The 13,770-nt window shown below is 42.3% G+C and overlaps 1 protein-coding gene across 7 annotated transcripts in view; it reads right to left on the bottom strand.

The window, feature by feature from the left end:
* PPP1R9A (protein phosphatase 1 regulatory subunit 9A) overlaps window positions 1-13,478 on the bottom strand; it is a 339,158-nt gene extending 325,680 nt beyond the window's left edge. For 3 of the 7 annotated variants that reach the window (XM_055589751.1, XM_055589754.1, XM_055589755.1), the window contains exons 1-2: window positions 12,906-13,313; window positions 9,513-11,123 (exon numbers count right to left, since the gene is read on the bottom strand). In XM_055589751.1, the coding sequence (XP_055445726.1) occupies window positions 9,513-10,907 (1,395 nt within the window). In that variant the 5' untranslated portion in view covers window positions 10,908-11,123; window positions 12,906-13,313. Of the gene's footprint in view, window positions 1-9,512; window positions 11,124-12,441; window positions 12,761-12,905; window positions 13,314-13,349 lie in introns of those variants that run through there. The other 4 variants (XM_055589756.1, XM_055589757.1, XM_055589752.1 and 1 more) reach the window with 3 other exon arrangements.
* Window positions 13,479-13,770: the final 292 nt, after the last annotated feature.

The following is a 13,770-nucleotide window of genomic DNA, read 5'->3' as shown; positions in this document are numbered from 1 at the left end:
AGTAGTTGTAGCTCCAGGAACGGGTTCTTTTTAAAAAATACAATAGCTGATTCATAACGAAAAGTGTGAATTTATGTCTGTTTCTTACAAAAAAACTTGGCACATCCATTCTATCTGAAACAAGTGCTGAGTAAAAAGAATCCATCAACACAGCACTGACTCACAAGTGGACCTTAAAAAGTAACCGAAAAACCTGTTCTCCCTCCTCTACTGAGGTCCCTGACAGTGAAGGAAAACTTTTCAAAACAGGCACCTTTGACCTTAGGTATTATTTAAAATCTTTATATCAAGATTAAACATACTTTCTAGTATGAATGTACCCTCCACAAAGTTCTATCCCTGACATATTGTTTGAAAGAAGAGAACTAAAAAGCAATATTTGGAGAAGAGATCTGAAGTGGAAGAGACAGAAAGGTGTACCTCACTGAACAGTGGCAGACTCAGGGCACACCGGCACACGGCTTCGGAGTCCCGCCGATCGCAGAGCATCAGGGAGAAGCACCAAGTCCCCACTCCGCAAGCCTGGCTCTCCCCAGGCAGCCGCCGTGGTCACCACTCTGTTCGTTTTTCCAACCCTTTGTCAACCACTACGTGCCCCAACCTAGGCCACCGTATTTCAGCTGGTGTAGAAAATAATGTGGAAGATTAGCTTCCCCCAGAACAAAACTCATTCATTATCTGACTTAAAAAGAGACAGGAGGAGGCTAACAGGTCTATGAGCCGGTCCATTTAAAACCACTTTTCTTCACGCATATATATATATATGTGAAATAGTTTTAACTCTACAAGTGCTTTTTTTTAAATCCTTCTGTAATATATTAAACAAGCAACAAGACTTTGCTCCTCCTAAAATACAAAAGTTCCAGGGATGTCCCTGGTGGTCCAGGGGCTAAGACTCCAAGCTCCCAACACAGGGGGCCCAGGTTGGATCCCTGGTCAGGGAACTAGATCCCATATGCTGAACTTAAGGGTTCATTAAGATCCAGCAGGTCTTAAGGAAGCCTGAAGATCCCACAAGCTGCAACTAAGATCCAGCACAGCCAAACAAATTAAATATTTAATATTTATTTAATATTTATTCTTAAATAAATAAAATATAAAATTTCCATATATCTTTACCCTCTGCCTTTTCATTGTCCTTTTTGTAAGGATTGGCACACGAGAAAGAGAGCAAGTTAGGCTAAAAAACTGGGAATCATGCAGAAGATTATCAATATCTCAATCGTGTTGAACTGTGCTGTGAAGCTATTTCCAGAACAAAAGTGAGTAAAGCAATTAATATGTCAGCAACTATATTACAAAACCTTTCTTTCTTTATTCTTAGGCTCCTCAGCAATGTGTTCTAATATATAGTTCAAGCCATACTTTCAAAAGTCGAGTTGCTCTAAAAGTGACTCTATCAAAAATGTACTCCCTTGGGTTTAATCTTTTAATCATCTTAAAGTTTTTAACTACAATCTATAGTATAAATAACACTCTCAAGAGCAATTTAACATAACTTCATTTTGACATTTCAACAAAGATGTTCAAATTTTTCCCTTTGAAATAATAGCACAAATATTTATGGCAATGATACTGTACAAATATGTTTAAAATACAAGATAACAAGCGGTTAAAGCTGAGAAGAGCTTCTAGTGATAAATTACAAGTAAGACAGCCTCACTTACACACAAGAAAACCAAAGCTTCAAGACGCAGATTTGTCCAACTTTACAGAATATCAGGAAAGTTTGGGGGGCTTCCCTGGTGGCCTAGTGGTCAAGGATCTGCCTGCCAATGCAGGAGACACACGTTAGATCCCTGGTCCAGGAAGGTCCTACATGACTCAGAGCAACTAAGCCCATGTGGGCAACTTCTGAAGCCCACACACGCTAGTAGCCTGTGCTCTGCAACAACAGAACCTGAACAAGAGTAGCCCCCACTTGCTGCAACTAGGGAAAAGCCTGGACAACGAAGACCCAGCACAGCCAAATAAATAAAGTGTACCATACTAGCTTAAAAAAAAAAAAGAAAGAAACGTTTGGTGTTATTCTCATTATCAGTTAGTAATATTTAAGTGATGTGTATAATATACTTTAGTTGACAATGTGCAATAAATTAAGTGCCTGCCCAAAATGACTTATTTCATACATGATTTATAGAGATAATAGTCAGAATGGCATATAAAATCCATATTGAAATACTGAAGGGGAAGAAGTTTTAAAATAAAGAGTGAAGTTCGTCCATGAACAATTCCAATCAACATAAAAGAATAATACAAGCAAGAACATAAGAGCAGTAGGATGGAAATAAATCAGGTCATGGGAACATGACAAGAGTCTCTTTGTGCTAGAAAAGACCAATGTAAGGATGAAAATTCGGAGAAGGCAATGGCACCCCACTCTAGTACTCTTGCCTGGAAAATCCCATGGACGGAGGAGCCTGGTAGACTGCAGTCCATGGGGTCGCTAAGAGTTGGACACAACTGGGTGACTTCACTTTCACTTTTCACTTTCATGCATTGGAGGAGGAAATGGCAACCCACTCCAGTGTTCTTGCCTGGAGAATCCCAGGGACGGTGGGGCCTGGTGGGCTGCCGTCTATGGGGTCGCACAGAGTCGGACACGACTGAAGCGACTTAGCAGCAGCAGCAGCAGCAAGGATGAAAATTGGCATCAGCGCTTCTGTGCCTTTAAAGATGCCCTGTGCTGAAGCAATCACTTAGCTTCATCAATGGCAATTTCAGATTACATGAAGAAAGTGCAGTGTCCCAAGCTAGGCGGTGATTCTGACCATCCTCTTTGCCCCATCCACTATTTTTCCTCAGTTAACAAATATCCTCATCCCTTTCTGGATCCTGCTGTTATCTCAGCTTCCTGTCTTCTTTCTCTCCATGAAACTGCATTAACAGGCAGGCAACATTTGTGGCCCCCACATCCTGTCACTTCATCTTGAGAACATGTCACCATCCATAAAGTCCTTTATCCTCGCCCTCTAGACCTTCCTCCTATAGTCTGCTGCCCACATGGTATCCTAAATTTTAACATAGCTCAAGACATGCTCACTGCGTCTCCTACCTTCTCTTTAAAAAGCACGCCCTTGATCCCATTTATATGAAATGTCCAGAAGACACAAATCCATAGAGACAGAAAGTAGATTAGTGTTTGCCAAAGGATGTGGGAAGAAAGGGAACTGGGAACGACTGCTAACAGACACAGGGTTCCTTTCTCGGGTGGTGGAATATTCCGGAATTAGATAACAGTGCTGGCTGCACAACCTCGTGAATACACTGAGAGCCATGGACCGACACTTGAATATGGTGAGGCTGATGTTATTTACATGTGATCTCAACAAAAACTGCATTCAAGATAAATGAAAATAAGCAAATATATGAGCACGTACACACACACACGCACACACGCACACAGCACGTCCCTCCTTCTAGCTTTCCTTTTGCCTTGCAAAATAATAAACCCCCCATCAGTGGAATTATTCAGGCAGAAGCTGAATGATCATCTGTCAGCAATATGCTATTGAAGGGCTAACTGAAGTGAGGAGGAAATTACACTAGATTACCCTTAAGTATTTTTCTTCTTTAAGTTTCTATGTCACAAACCAAGATGAAGCGATTAGAACAAGGGTAATTTTTTAAAGTGACCAGAAAGAAAAAATGTGAAGCATTACTTGAAAAGTTACTTTTTTTTCCTATTCAAAATGAACACTGGAGACCATAATGAAGCAAAAGAACAAAAATGAAAGATTGAAAATGAAGAGCATTGGAAATTAAGAAAAATTATTAAGTAAGTTAGATAATAGCACAAAAACAAAGAAGTGATAGTCAGAACTAAACATAACAGTTGATTTGCTTATACAAAATTTATCCTGTATATATAATTGTTTTTCTATAGAAATTCTGAAGTCTTTTTTTCTTTCTTAGGTGAAGAAGATGTTAGAAAAAAATCTAATGGAGAAGAGATTCAAATCAAATTACTGCTGACAGGCATGTGACTAGGTTAATAAAGTAAACAATGGATGGATGACATAATAGAAAGTTTTTTCCCTCAAATTCAGCCTTTTTTCTTTAAAGTTCATTACCGCAACAATGAGCATCCTTTGTGAGGAAATTTAGAGGGGAACAAAAAATATTGTTGATGATACAAAAAGCAAGAAACTTTAAAACTTTCTACTACAAATAAATTTCTGCAAACATCTGTAATAGGCTGCTGTAGAAAAGAATCTCATTTAAATATTAAAGGACCAAATTTCAGTGGAGGGAAAAAGCTATTAGTATAAACATATGCAGTATTAGAAAAGGGGTCATTCAATAACTATTCATTATTTGATTTTACACAGAACATTAAAACATTTGACATATTTGCCTGGTTATAAACCATAATTTATAAAACACCAAATTTTAAAAGGAAGCTCAGTTTGAATGCTATCCAAATAAGCAAGCTATACAAAATGATGATTCTTATACTCCCCCTAGAAGCTTTTAAATTTAGGCTTCCAAAAGAATGAAAGAAATCGAATTTCTGAGTCTGTCAAGAACTTTCTCCTCCTGTCCTTTTATAATTAAAAATTTAGACCACACAGAGTCGAAAATACGACTTTTTAATGACCCAAACTCCTTATGAATTTAGAGATCTTAATCCACTTTGGCATCCAGAAACAAGTTTACACCTGTTTCAGCTTCAAAGAATATTTTTCCATACAAGCAGCTACAGCAGACCCATCTAAAGAGCAAATTTTGTTACAAGCCCCATTCAGAAGCCAGAAGATTGTACTTCAAAATCATATTCCAAATAATGGTCTGGTGATCCGCAGCATCGGCACCAATCTGAGAGCTTGTCAGAAATGCAAAATTTTACCCCAGACCTACTATTGTGAGAGTTTGTGGTATTGCTTGGGAATATTAAATTCTGTTTATAAAGGTCAAGAAAATAAATGGATTGGATGAAACTCTTAAGAAGTTATCATCGCTGATGGTAGTAAGCTAACAGTGACTTAGTTAAGCACAGTAATGAGAGCTTGTAAGACCAAGAGAAAAGTCACAAGACATGTTAAAATTAGGTAAATCAGTAACCTGTAAGATATTCCAAAATAGAAAGGAATGGCAAGACCAAGCCATTGTCATGCCACCTCTGGACTGACAGCGATGCCATTCCGTATCAGCCTTCCAGCAAGCACGTTCAGTATGAGGCTATTCTGGACCCTCGGGTGCTCTCACCAAGAAACGCAAATAGCCCCCACGGCTCATCAGCAGGCAAACTGGAAAACCTACACCTGTATCTAAGTGTACCTGTCCCCATTCTCTTCGATTCAGCAAGTATGTATCCCAGGAAGGAAGATGCCCAGGTCTATGCAGAGTTCTTCCTCAACTCTAGTCCTCATAAGCATGTACATCATCAGTGGGAAAGGCTGATGTGAGAGACACAGGACACATGAATTTTGTGTACCCAGGATTCAGGTACAAAAAAGTTAAAGGACTCAGGTCCTTCCTTTCAATCTCTTCAGTCTCCTTAAGCTCGTTAACTTACCGCCCCTCTCCTCACCACCCTCTACGGTTTTCCTCTTGTTTTGGGCTGTGTGTTTTAAACTGATTTGATAAATCGTATGATTCAAGCATTTTAATTTGGTGGCTGAGCCTGTCTATTCCATACCTCTGGGACAGCTGGTAGTGTACTCGGGGGCTAACTACTGCATCAAGGTAATTTCCTACAAAACATCTACTGAAAAAGTAATATGCATTTCAAAAGATCCCTGCGTGATTGATAATGCAAATTCAAGTTTAGAAGCACTGAGCGGGACTGTTGGAGAAAGCTGCACAAAGACAGAAATTTGGGTGTCAGAACGATGCTCAGAACACCATCCTGAATAAAAGCCCTCGTGTACCCCCCTGAAAATAACTCACAGCCCCAGAACAGGGAGAGAATGCTAAGAAATCCATTTTCAACAACCATCATGTACGGCTTGGAGCAACATTGCAGCTATTGGTGACTCTCGTTCAACTCCAGCTTTGTAAAACTCCACGCAACTTGAGAAAACACATAGAAAAGTACAGCATAATGTATCTCAACACTAATCCAGCACTTTTTCTTGCTGGGAATTACAAAAATACATTTTTTCCGATACATTATGTTTCAAGAACACCAATCTGAAGGACCTACGACTACCAGAAACAGAGAAAGGGTCATGATTTTCTTAACAAGACTGCAGTGACGACTTGGACTATCCAAGAACACAGTTGAGCAGAATGACCTAAGAAGTGATCTTAATGAGCTGTATACTTCTCACCGGCCACCGGTTCCTGACTTCATCAGCTCTGGTAATTTTATGTATTTATTGTATTTCACTGTTCCTGACACAAAGTAAGGACTCAATAAATGTTCTGAAACAATAATAAAAAAAATTTTAATGTCACCCTTTCTTTGATTTATCTGAGACAAATTTAATTCAATTCCTTGATTCTGAGAAATTCTTGAGAACGAAGGTATAATTCCATATATCAAATCAGCATATCTTCATAACACTCCCTCTTTCCATACTCCAAAGTTGGATTTTATATTTTCTATTATTAATTTCATTCTAATTTTCCATGATACAATGAAGCACATTAATCTACCCATTAAGAAATAATCTGACCATTTCTAAAAGTCATCAACAATTATATATCAAGGATATACATACACAGGAAAGATTAGCTATTATTTTGACATTTTTTCTAGGTCCAGATTAAGACGTCTTAGGGAAATATCAATTTAAAACATCTACAGAAGAACTAAAATAGAAACTGGACACTGTCACACACATAAATGTCATAAACAAGTTCTAAAACAAGAGGCCAAAAGTGTTGAGAATGTTTAGTGAAGAATAAGATGAGAGTATCGGGAAAAGAATGTAAAAGTTCTAAAGATCATTTCTGTAAGGAATATGCTTGTTATTACTTCTGAAACAGGGAATGTGTTTATGTTTCAAAGGAAAAGATTTATGTTGGAAAGCACATAACTTCCCATTCCAATAAAGAAATATTTATAAAAAGAATAAGGAAACACCCATAGAGAATGGCTGAGTGTATTCCCTTCCAAATGCCCTATCGAATACTGTTCACGCCACACATTTAGTATAGCCATGAACGGTTAAAGTACTCAAAGGACATTAGACACTTCAGCACAGGTTTTTACACTGTGTTTCATGGGTTTTAAATGCCATGTGCTTAAGAACTGACTCCACAAGCTCACAGAGAAAGAGGTAACCTTATAGATTTTTGTGTCCTCTGCAGCTAACAGCATGAGAGTAGACATCTGACAAGCATTCAGTAAACACTATTACCATTCTCTGAGGCAAAAATCTTAATTGGAAAATAATCTAAACACTACCATCATCACCACCACCAGTGGTAAAGTAGCTCTCAAGATTTCCAAGTGAATCCACTTCCATGTTAAACAATGGGAACAAGAAAAGAGTAATTGTCTTATTCATTACAAAGGGCTAAGAATGGATCTTCTGTTTGCAAACTTAATCCACTCCAACTAGTGCAGTTAACTGCCCACTAAGACACAGCACCTTGTCTTTCACAAATCTGATGCTTGATCCATGTTCTTAATGGAAAGCATTAAACGCATGTACTCTATTTCATTCCTTGTTATGTGACATACAGTCTGTAATGTGAAAATTAAGAGGCAAAATGCTTATTGTTATAAGCAATGGCAGAAAAAAAATGACTTCAATTTCAAAATATCCTACCCTAAACCCTGGTTTGTTCACATATGAACATCCAAGTTTCAATGATAAATCCTTTAAAATCCATTCAACCGATAACTGCAGTTATGTTTTGTGCAGCACAGGACCCAAATTCAAGGCTGGTGCTCCACTTGGGTTGATAAATTTTAATAAGCTGCTATTCCCCATTAGGGAGTTGGTCATTGGTTTTAACAAACTCCTTGAAGAGTTCATTTCAGTTATTCCTGCCTTGCTGGATGTGTAACAATTTAATCTTGTTGCTTTCTTCCTAAGGGGTAGAAAGATGATGCTCAAATGAGAGCACTTGCAAAGGGGACTTGAACAATGAAATTTAGGAGCTGGCTGGACCGGCCTGAGGGAAAGGATCCTCTAAAGAGAGTGCCTACAACTTGTGGGTAGGGGAGAGAATGACAAAGGGAGGTGGGAAAAGAGCAGCAAAGAAATCGAGTTTCCTTAGAAACTAGACTCATAGCTCCAGAAGTTATTTCAAACATAGTTTAACTTGACATGACCCATTCTGACCCAAAACTCTGCTTTACACTACTGACAGGCAAGTTTGCCTGTTAACACCAGTAAATAATTTCACAGATTATTAGCTTATTTCAAGAAAGAATTTCACAGTTACAGAAAGGTCATATTTATCTTTGTTATATAAATAACATATCTTACAGCCTTCTATGATAGTTTTATAAGATGGAAATAACAAGAAACAGTGGCTTTAGATATTGAGGAGAATATTTAAGAAAATGACATATCTAATTCCAAATCTATCATCTACACACACTGTGTGAGCTAAAAGTCCCTAGAAAGTGGTTGCAAACTACAAACTCTGCCACCACAGCCCTCCAGATTCCCCTAAGAGGGCATGCCAGCACCTTGGGACTCAGCTGATGGGCAAGGACACTTTGAAAAAGCACTCCAGGAGATGCTGATACTCAACCAAACACCTCCTGCCCCACTGCCACTATCAGCTAATAATGTTTCACCACCTGCTGCGGATGTATTTTTTTGTGCTGTTCTTCTATTCCAAATGCTAACTAAGTGAAGTCATTAGAATAGAGCATCTGAATTCAACTGGCGTTTATCCAGTTTTTAAGAGGTAAAAATAAATCCATGAACGGCAAATCAATTTAACATCCTTTCAAACAATTCCATTTTAAAGCCATATAACAAATTCTGAACGCAAAGCTACTTAGAGTCATAGCTTTCCAATTTAAGTACTTAAGTCCGCTAACATATTTCCACAAATCAAACATTCACTACCAAGGAGCAGTACAAAAAAAAAGTTCCAGCATTCTTCACAATCCACTTACACTTCAGTAAGGGATAACTCAGATTTTTTAAGCAAGTAAATAAAGAATATTATTTCAAGGTTATCATAACTCTCCCTTTGTACATGATACCTCAAATCCTACAGGGTTTACATTTAGATAATTTTCTTATTTATGGATAATTTCAAGTAAAACTAGTTAAAGAAATAATTCTCCTTCAAACTAACACTCCTGGTTTTCAGGGTTCATATTCTTCATACTCCAGTCCACTGGTATGTATCTCACAATCCCCAAACTTCTTCAACTTCAATATTGCTGTTTATACAACTATAAAGCACCTCAAGAAATAGCTCTCAAAACTCCCAACTCTTAAAATCACCAGACAACATGTGTGTATCACCAACCTGGGAGTTTTTACAGCTGTCAGTCCTAGTCTACATACAGTTAGGCCCAAATACTAAGAAAAAAACTTGGGGGGGGGGGGAACAACTCCAAAAACAAACTAAGAAAATATACTTACCTTAATTGGAGCGCTACTAAACTTAATTTTCCTGTTTGCCGGGATGTCTTCTTCTTCTGGCAATCCAGCGATCTCTGAGCATTCCACATCAGGCTGACAGTAATTGTTTTCATCACTATCTTCCTGCTCCTCCTGTTCAGTACCTGTCTCTCCCCAGTCTGAATTATACCTGGATCTCACCCTATACACATTATAGTCACTGTGCATGTAAACATGGGAGCTCCCAAAATGATGCGGCTCTTCAAATACTTCCTTTTCACAGGTGAACCTAGATACATCAGCAGAGGTGAAATCACCACCTGCAAGTTCTCTCTTCTGTTGCATTGCTGCCTGACTCTCCACCAAACGAGCTTCTGCGTCTTCTGAAGGTTCGTTCTGTGGTGAAGGGATTTCAGGCTCTGGCACTGCCTCGCTTTCAGCACCAGGTTCTTCAGAGGTGTCTCTGTCAGTTCTGCCAGGAGCCTCCCGGTTAGATGCGGGGTCCTTGGCTGCCTTGCTCTGCTGCGCCTCTTCACTGGGCACAGAAGCTAGAGAGGTACTTTTCGAAGCCACCTCTAGTCCTGGGCTTGTGCTACGCTTCTGAGCATCCTCTGCATCGTCACTGTGCTTGCTTGGAGGAGACCAAGAATTAGAATCCTTAAGGTGCCCAAAGGTGTCAAGATTTGTAACGGTAACAGATGGTAAATTGAGGGGATAATGCCCAGTCACTGAGTATTCGTTGTTCTCAGCCTTCTCGGAAATGATGGCACTGGGGGAATCGGTGTTCTCAAATACTGCACTCAGTTGACTCACAGTTGGGGAGACAGCCTCGGTCCGGGAGCTAAGACTGTCCAAGGAATCAGTACTGCCTCGGTTGGACTTGGAACCACCCCATTCATCCTGAGGTTCACTCCCTCCAGCTTTCTCCTTCTTTGGGGAATAGCGGTTGTTTTGTCCTGACTCATGCACACTTCTCTCAAACATCTTGCGAGTTTCTGTGAACTTAGAATATGAAGGGCCATCGTACATTGTGTCAAATCTACTAATTCGTTCTGAAACAGAGGACTCCAACTTAACAACCGAGCCATCTGTTTTTTCCAGAAATTCTTTGGGCTTCATTCGCCTCTGTGGGGATGAAGGTCCACCTTTGCCCCTTGTTTTGGCCATGACTGCGGCATTCTCACTGGGTTCCATACCCATCTGCATAAATAGGTTTTTAATTCTGTTGACATTGGAGCCATACTTCCTCCCCCTGCTCTGCTGGGAGCCCTCACCTTCTTTTGTTTTTTGTTCCCCATCTGACTTGGGTTTGTCAAAGGTACTTTTCAATGCCTGGAACTCAGTTCTATATGCATTCCTGTGAGGAGAGGCACTTCTGAGCGTGGTACGTTCACCTGAAGACTCGGTTTTCAACATTTTTACTTCAGGGGTGAAAAGCCAATGTTCATAATGATCAGGTAAAAAAACCAAAAAAACAAAACACCTCTCTTCTCTAATCACCAGTATCTGGTCAAGAAAAAGTACCTCTCAAATGGCATACTGTGTCAGTGATCCTCCCAACAGGTGTATTAGGAAATTATTCAGTCAAGAGTTACACAAAATGGCTTTTTCAAAGCAAGACTACAGGTTCATCTGTAACAGAAAAGAATGAATTTCTGAATTCATTTACTTATTTGAATTTATGCTTAGTCAACTATTAATACATTTTTCAAAGTGGCTTAGCCACATGTCAACTAAGAAATTACTTTTTGAACTGGAAACTTTAAAGCCAAGAATTTAAAAGTTATAACTCTGATCAATCTTGGGTAACAAAACTGTTTCAAACATAACTTGAGGACCCCCACACACACCAAAATCACACACACACCAAAATCATACACACACACACACACAAGTGACACATAAGTACACTTGAAAGCAATACTTTAGCCCCAGTTTTGGTTGGTTTTGTGAATGACCTTAAAAGAAACCAGCAGTCCCCAGATCTTTAAGAAATCATCAAACTATCCAGAAAAATGATATTCACTTGAGATTCCCTACATTGGGTAGAACTTTTTCTTTTTGTACAAGCATAATTAAAAGTTCAGAATCTATGTTTACAAACTCCAAAACATGCCTACAGCGGCTTATTCCATTCTTTCTGGTCCAATATTCTCATCTATATCATCCCCAAAGCAACCCTAGTGCAATTTCAGACCAAAACAAGCATAATAACGTTCTTAAATGGCAGTAAGTTTCACTCCAAGTTCAGAACCATATCAAATATTTGGAAGTTTCCTAAGAGTGAACATTATTAATTATAGAGTGGGATATACAATATCATGGGAATCAATGTATGAGAACGTGACGATCAGAAGGTAAACAGACCATGAAACCTCTTTTCACAGCCCTGATTTGTTTATTACACTTGCCTCTAACTTACTACAAGCTCAGAATACAACGCAATGCATGCTGGCCGGTTTCCTCAAGCCCACAGCTGGATTTTACATCAATATGCCAGCAAGCAAATACTTCAAGATCCGCTGTGGAGCAGACACTGTAGCTCTAAAGATTTCTCATTTTGTTTTGGTTTTGTTTTGTTTTGTTTTGTTTTTAATATTAGGCCGAGCCCTATCACCCGCACGCTCCATCAGATGAGGAAGCACACACTTTCATTGAAACTGTCTCCAACCAAACTCGGCTCCTGGCCCAGCACGCATGCATGGCCCATGCAGACAAACAAGAAAGGCTTCAGAGTGTGGTGCCTGTTTTTCTGTCAGGCATCGACAATCTCCTTCTACCCTGACATTTGTTTCAGACTTCACACCCTCCCCCCCCCCCCGCCCCCACCCTCACACCCCACTCCCGCCCCCACCAATTCCAAACCCCGAAGAGGCGGGGGCTGGGGCGATGGGGCCGCCGGGGGATTCAAAACCTGCCCTCACAAAAGACAAACATAAATAACACCAACTTGAGAGGCAGCCGATTCCCAAGCCTGGTTCGGGACGCAATCCCTCGGCCCCCGGGCAGGGGCAGGGCCGGGAGAGCAGGTGACGCCAAGCGCTATGGTAGGAGGTCGCGGACTAGCTTTGTGCCAAGAAGCACCTGAAGTCCTAACACATTGGCTGCGGCTCCCGGCGGCTGCCAGGCGGATGCCGGCGTGGCTCGGGGAAAGCCGAGCTCCCCAGCCACATTAAAAAAAAAAAAAAAAGGAAAAAATTACAGGGTAATGCTAATAAATCCCTTTGTTTTTCGTCCCAGAGTGCCAGGAGACAATAGATCCCACTGATAATGCCTCTGATCCTCAACCTATCGCTCCCCAGCCGCAACCCACCCCCACCCTCAGCCTGCAACTCAGCCTTTGTACATCCCGATTTTTCCCTCCTCATCTCCACCCTCCCCAACTCCTCGCCCCGCGCACAGCCTCCCCCTTACCCGAGCCGGAGCCGCCGCCGGCGGGGAGGGTCAGGCGGCCGTGGCTCCCACCCCCTCCTCCGAGGCGCCCCCCGCCCCGCGGTGGCCGCAATTCGGCTCGGCGCCGGCCCGCTCGCCGCCCCTCCACCCGCTCCTCACGGCGCAGCGCGGAAGGCGGCTGCGGCGGCCGCTTCCACTCGCGCCGCGGCCCCCACGCGCGCCCGGCCCGCGGAGGGCGGCCAGGGGAGGCGCGCTGCACTGCCCAACGCCATTGCGGGCGGGCGGCGGCCCGGGCCCCGAGGCGCTCGCACCCTCGGGCCGGCCTGGGGCGGGGGTCCCGGCCGGGGCAGGGGCCTCGCCCACGTGCGACCGCCCGCGCCGGGCCGTTTGGCCGGCCGCGGAGCCGAGGTGGAATGGGGGAGAGGCCGCGGGGGTGAGGAAGGCCCAGGGTAACAGGTGCCTCACCTCGGCTGATGGGATTAACTCTAGGGCCGCAGAGAGAGGGAGCCCGGCAGCAAAATCCCAGGAGAGGGAGAGAGGGAGCCTCTGGCGGCCAACGGAGGGCGAAAAGCACCGGCCCGAAGCGAGGCCGCCCCACCCCGCCCCCAGCCCCGCGCCGTGGGCGCAGAGCCCCTCGGGCTTGGGGCACGGCCTGCCCTTCGGCTCGGGTCTTGGAGCCGCGAGAACTGGGTTCTTGGGGCCCCATCCCACAGAGTCTGCAGTAAACTCCATGACCCCAGGGCATCTAAAACCCTGGGCCACGCTCCTGGCCTGCAAGGCCAATCCCTAGGCCCAGATCCAGAATGGCCGCCACTTAGGCCGCTGCGCTTCACCTAACACCCACCTTGACCTTAAGGCGCCACTGCTAAAAAGAGAGAGAGGAGGA

The sequence above is a fragment of the Bubalus kerabau genome, chromosome 8, assembly GCF_029407905.1.
Source record: "Bubalus kerabau isolate K-KA32 ecotype Philippines breed swamp buffalo chromosome 8, PCC_UOA_SB_1v2, whole genome shotgun sequence".
In the NCBI taxonomy this organism is placed as follows: Eukaryota; Metazoa; Chordata; class Mammalia; order Artiodactyla; family Bovidae; genus Bubalus; species Bubalus kerabau.
This window is presented reverse-complemented; position numbering and strand designations above follow the sequence as displayed.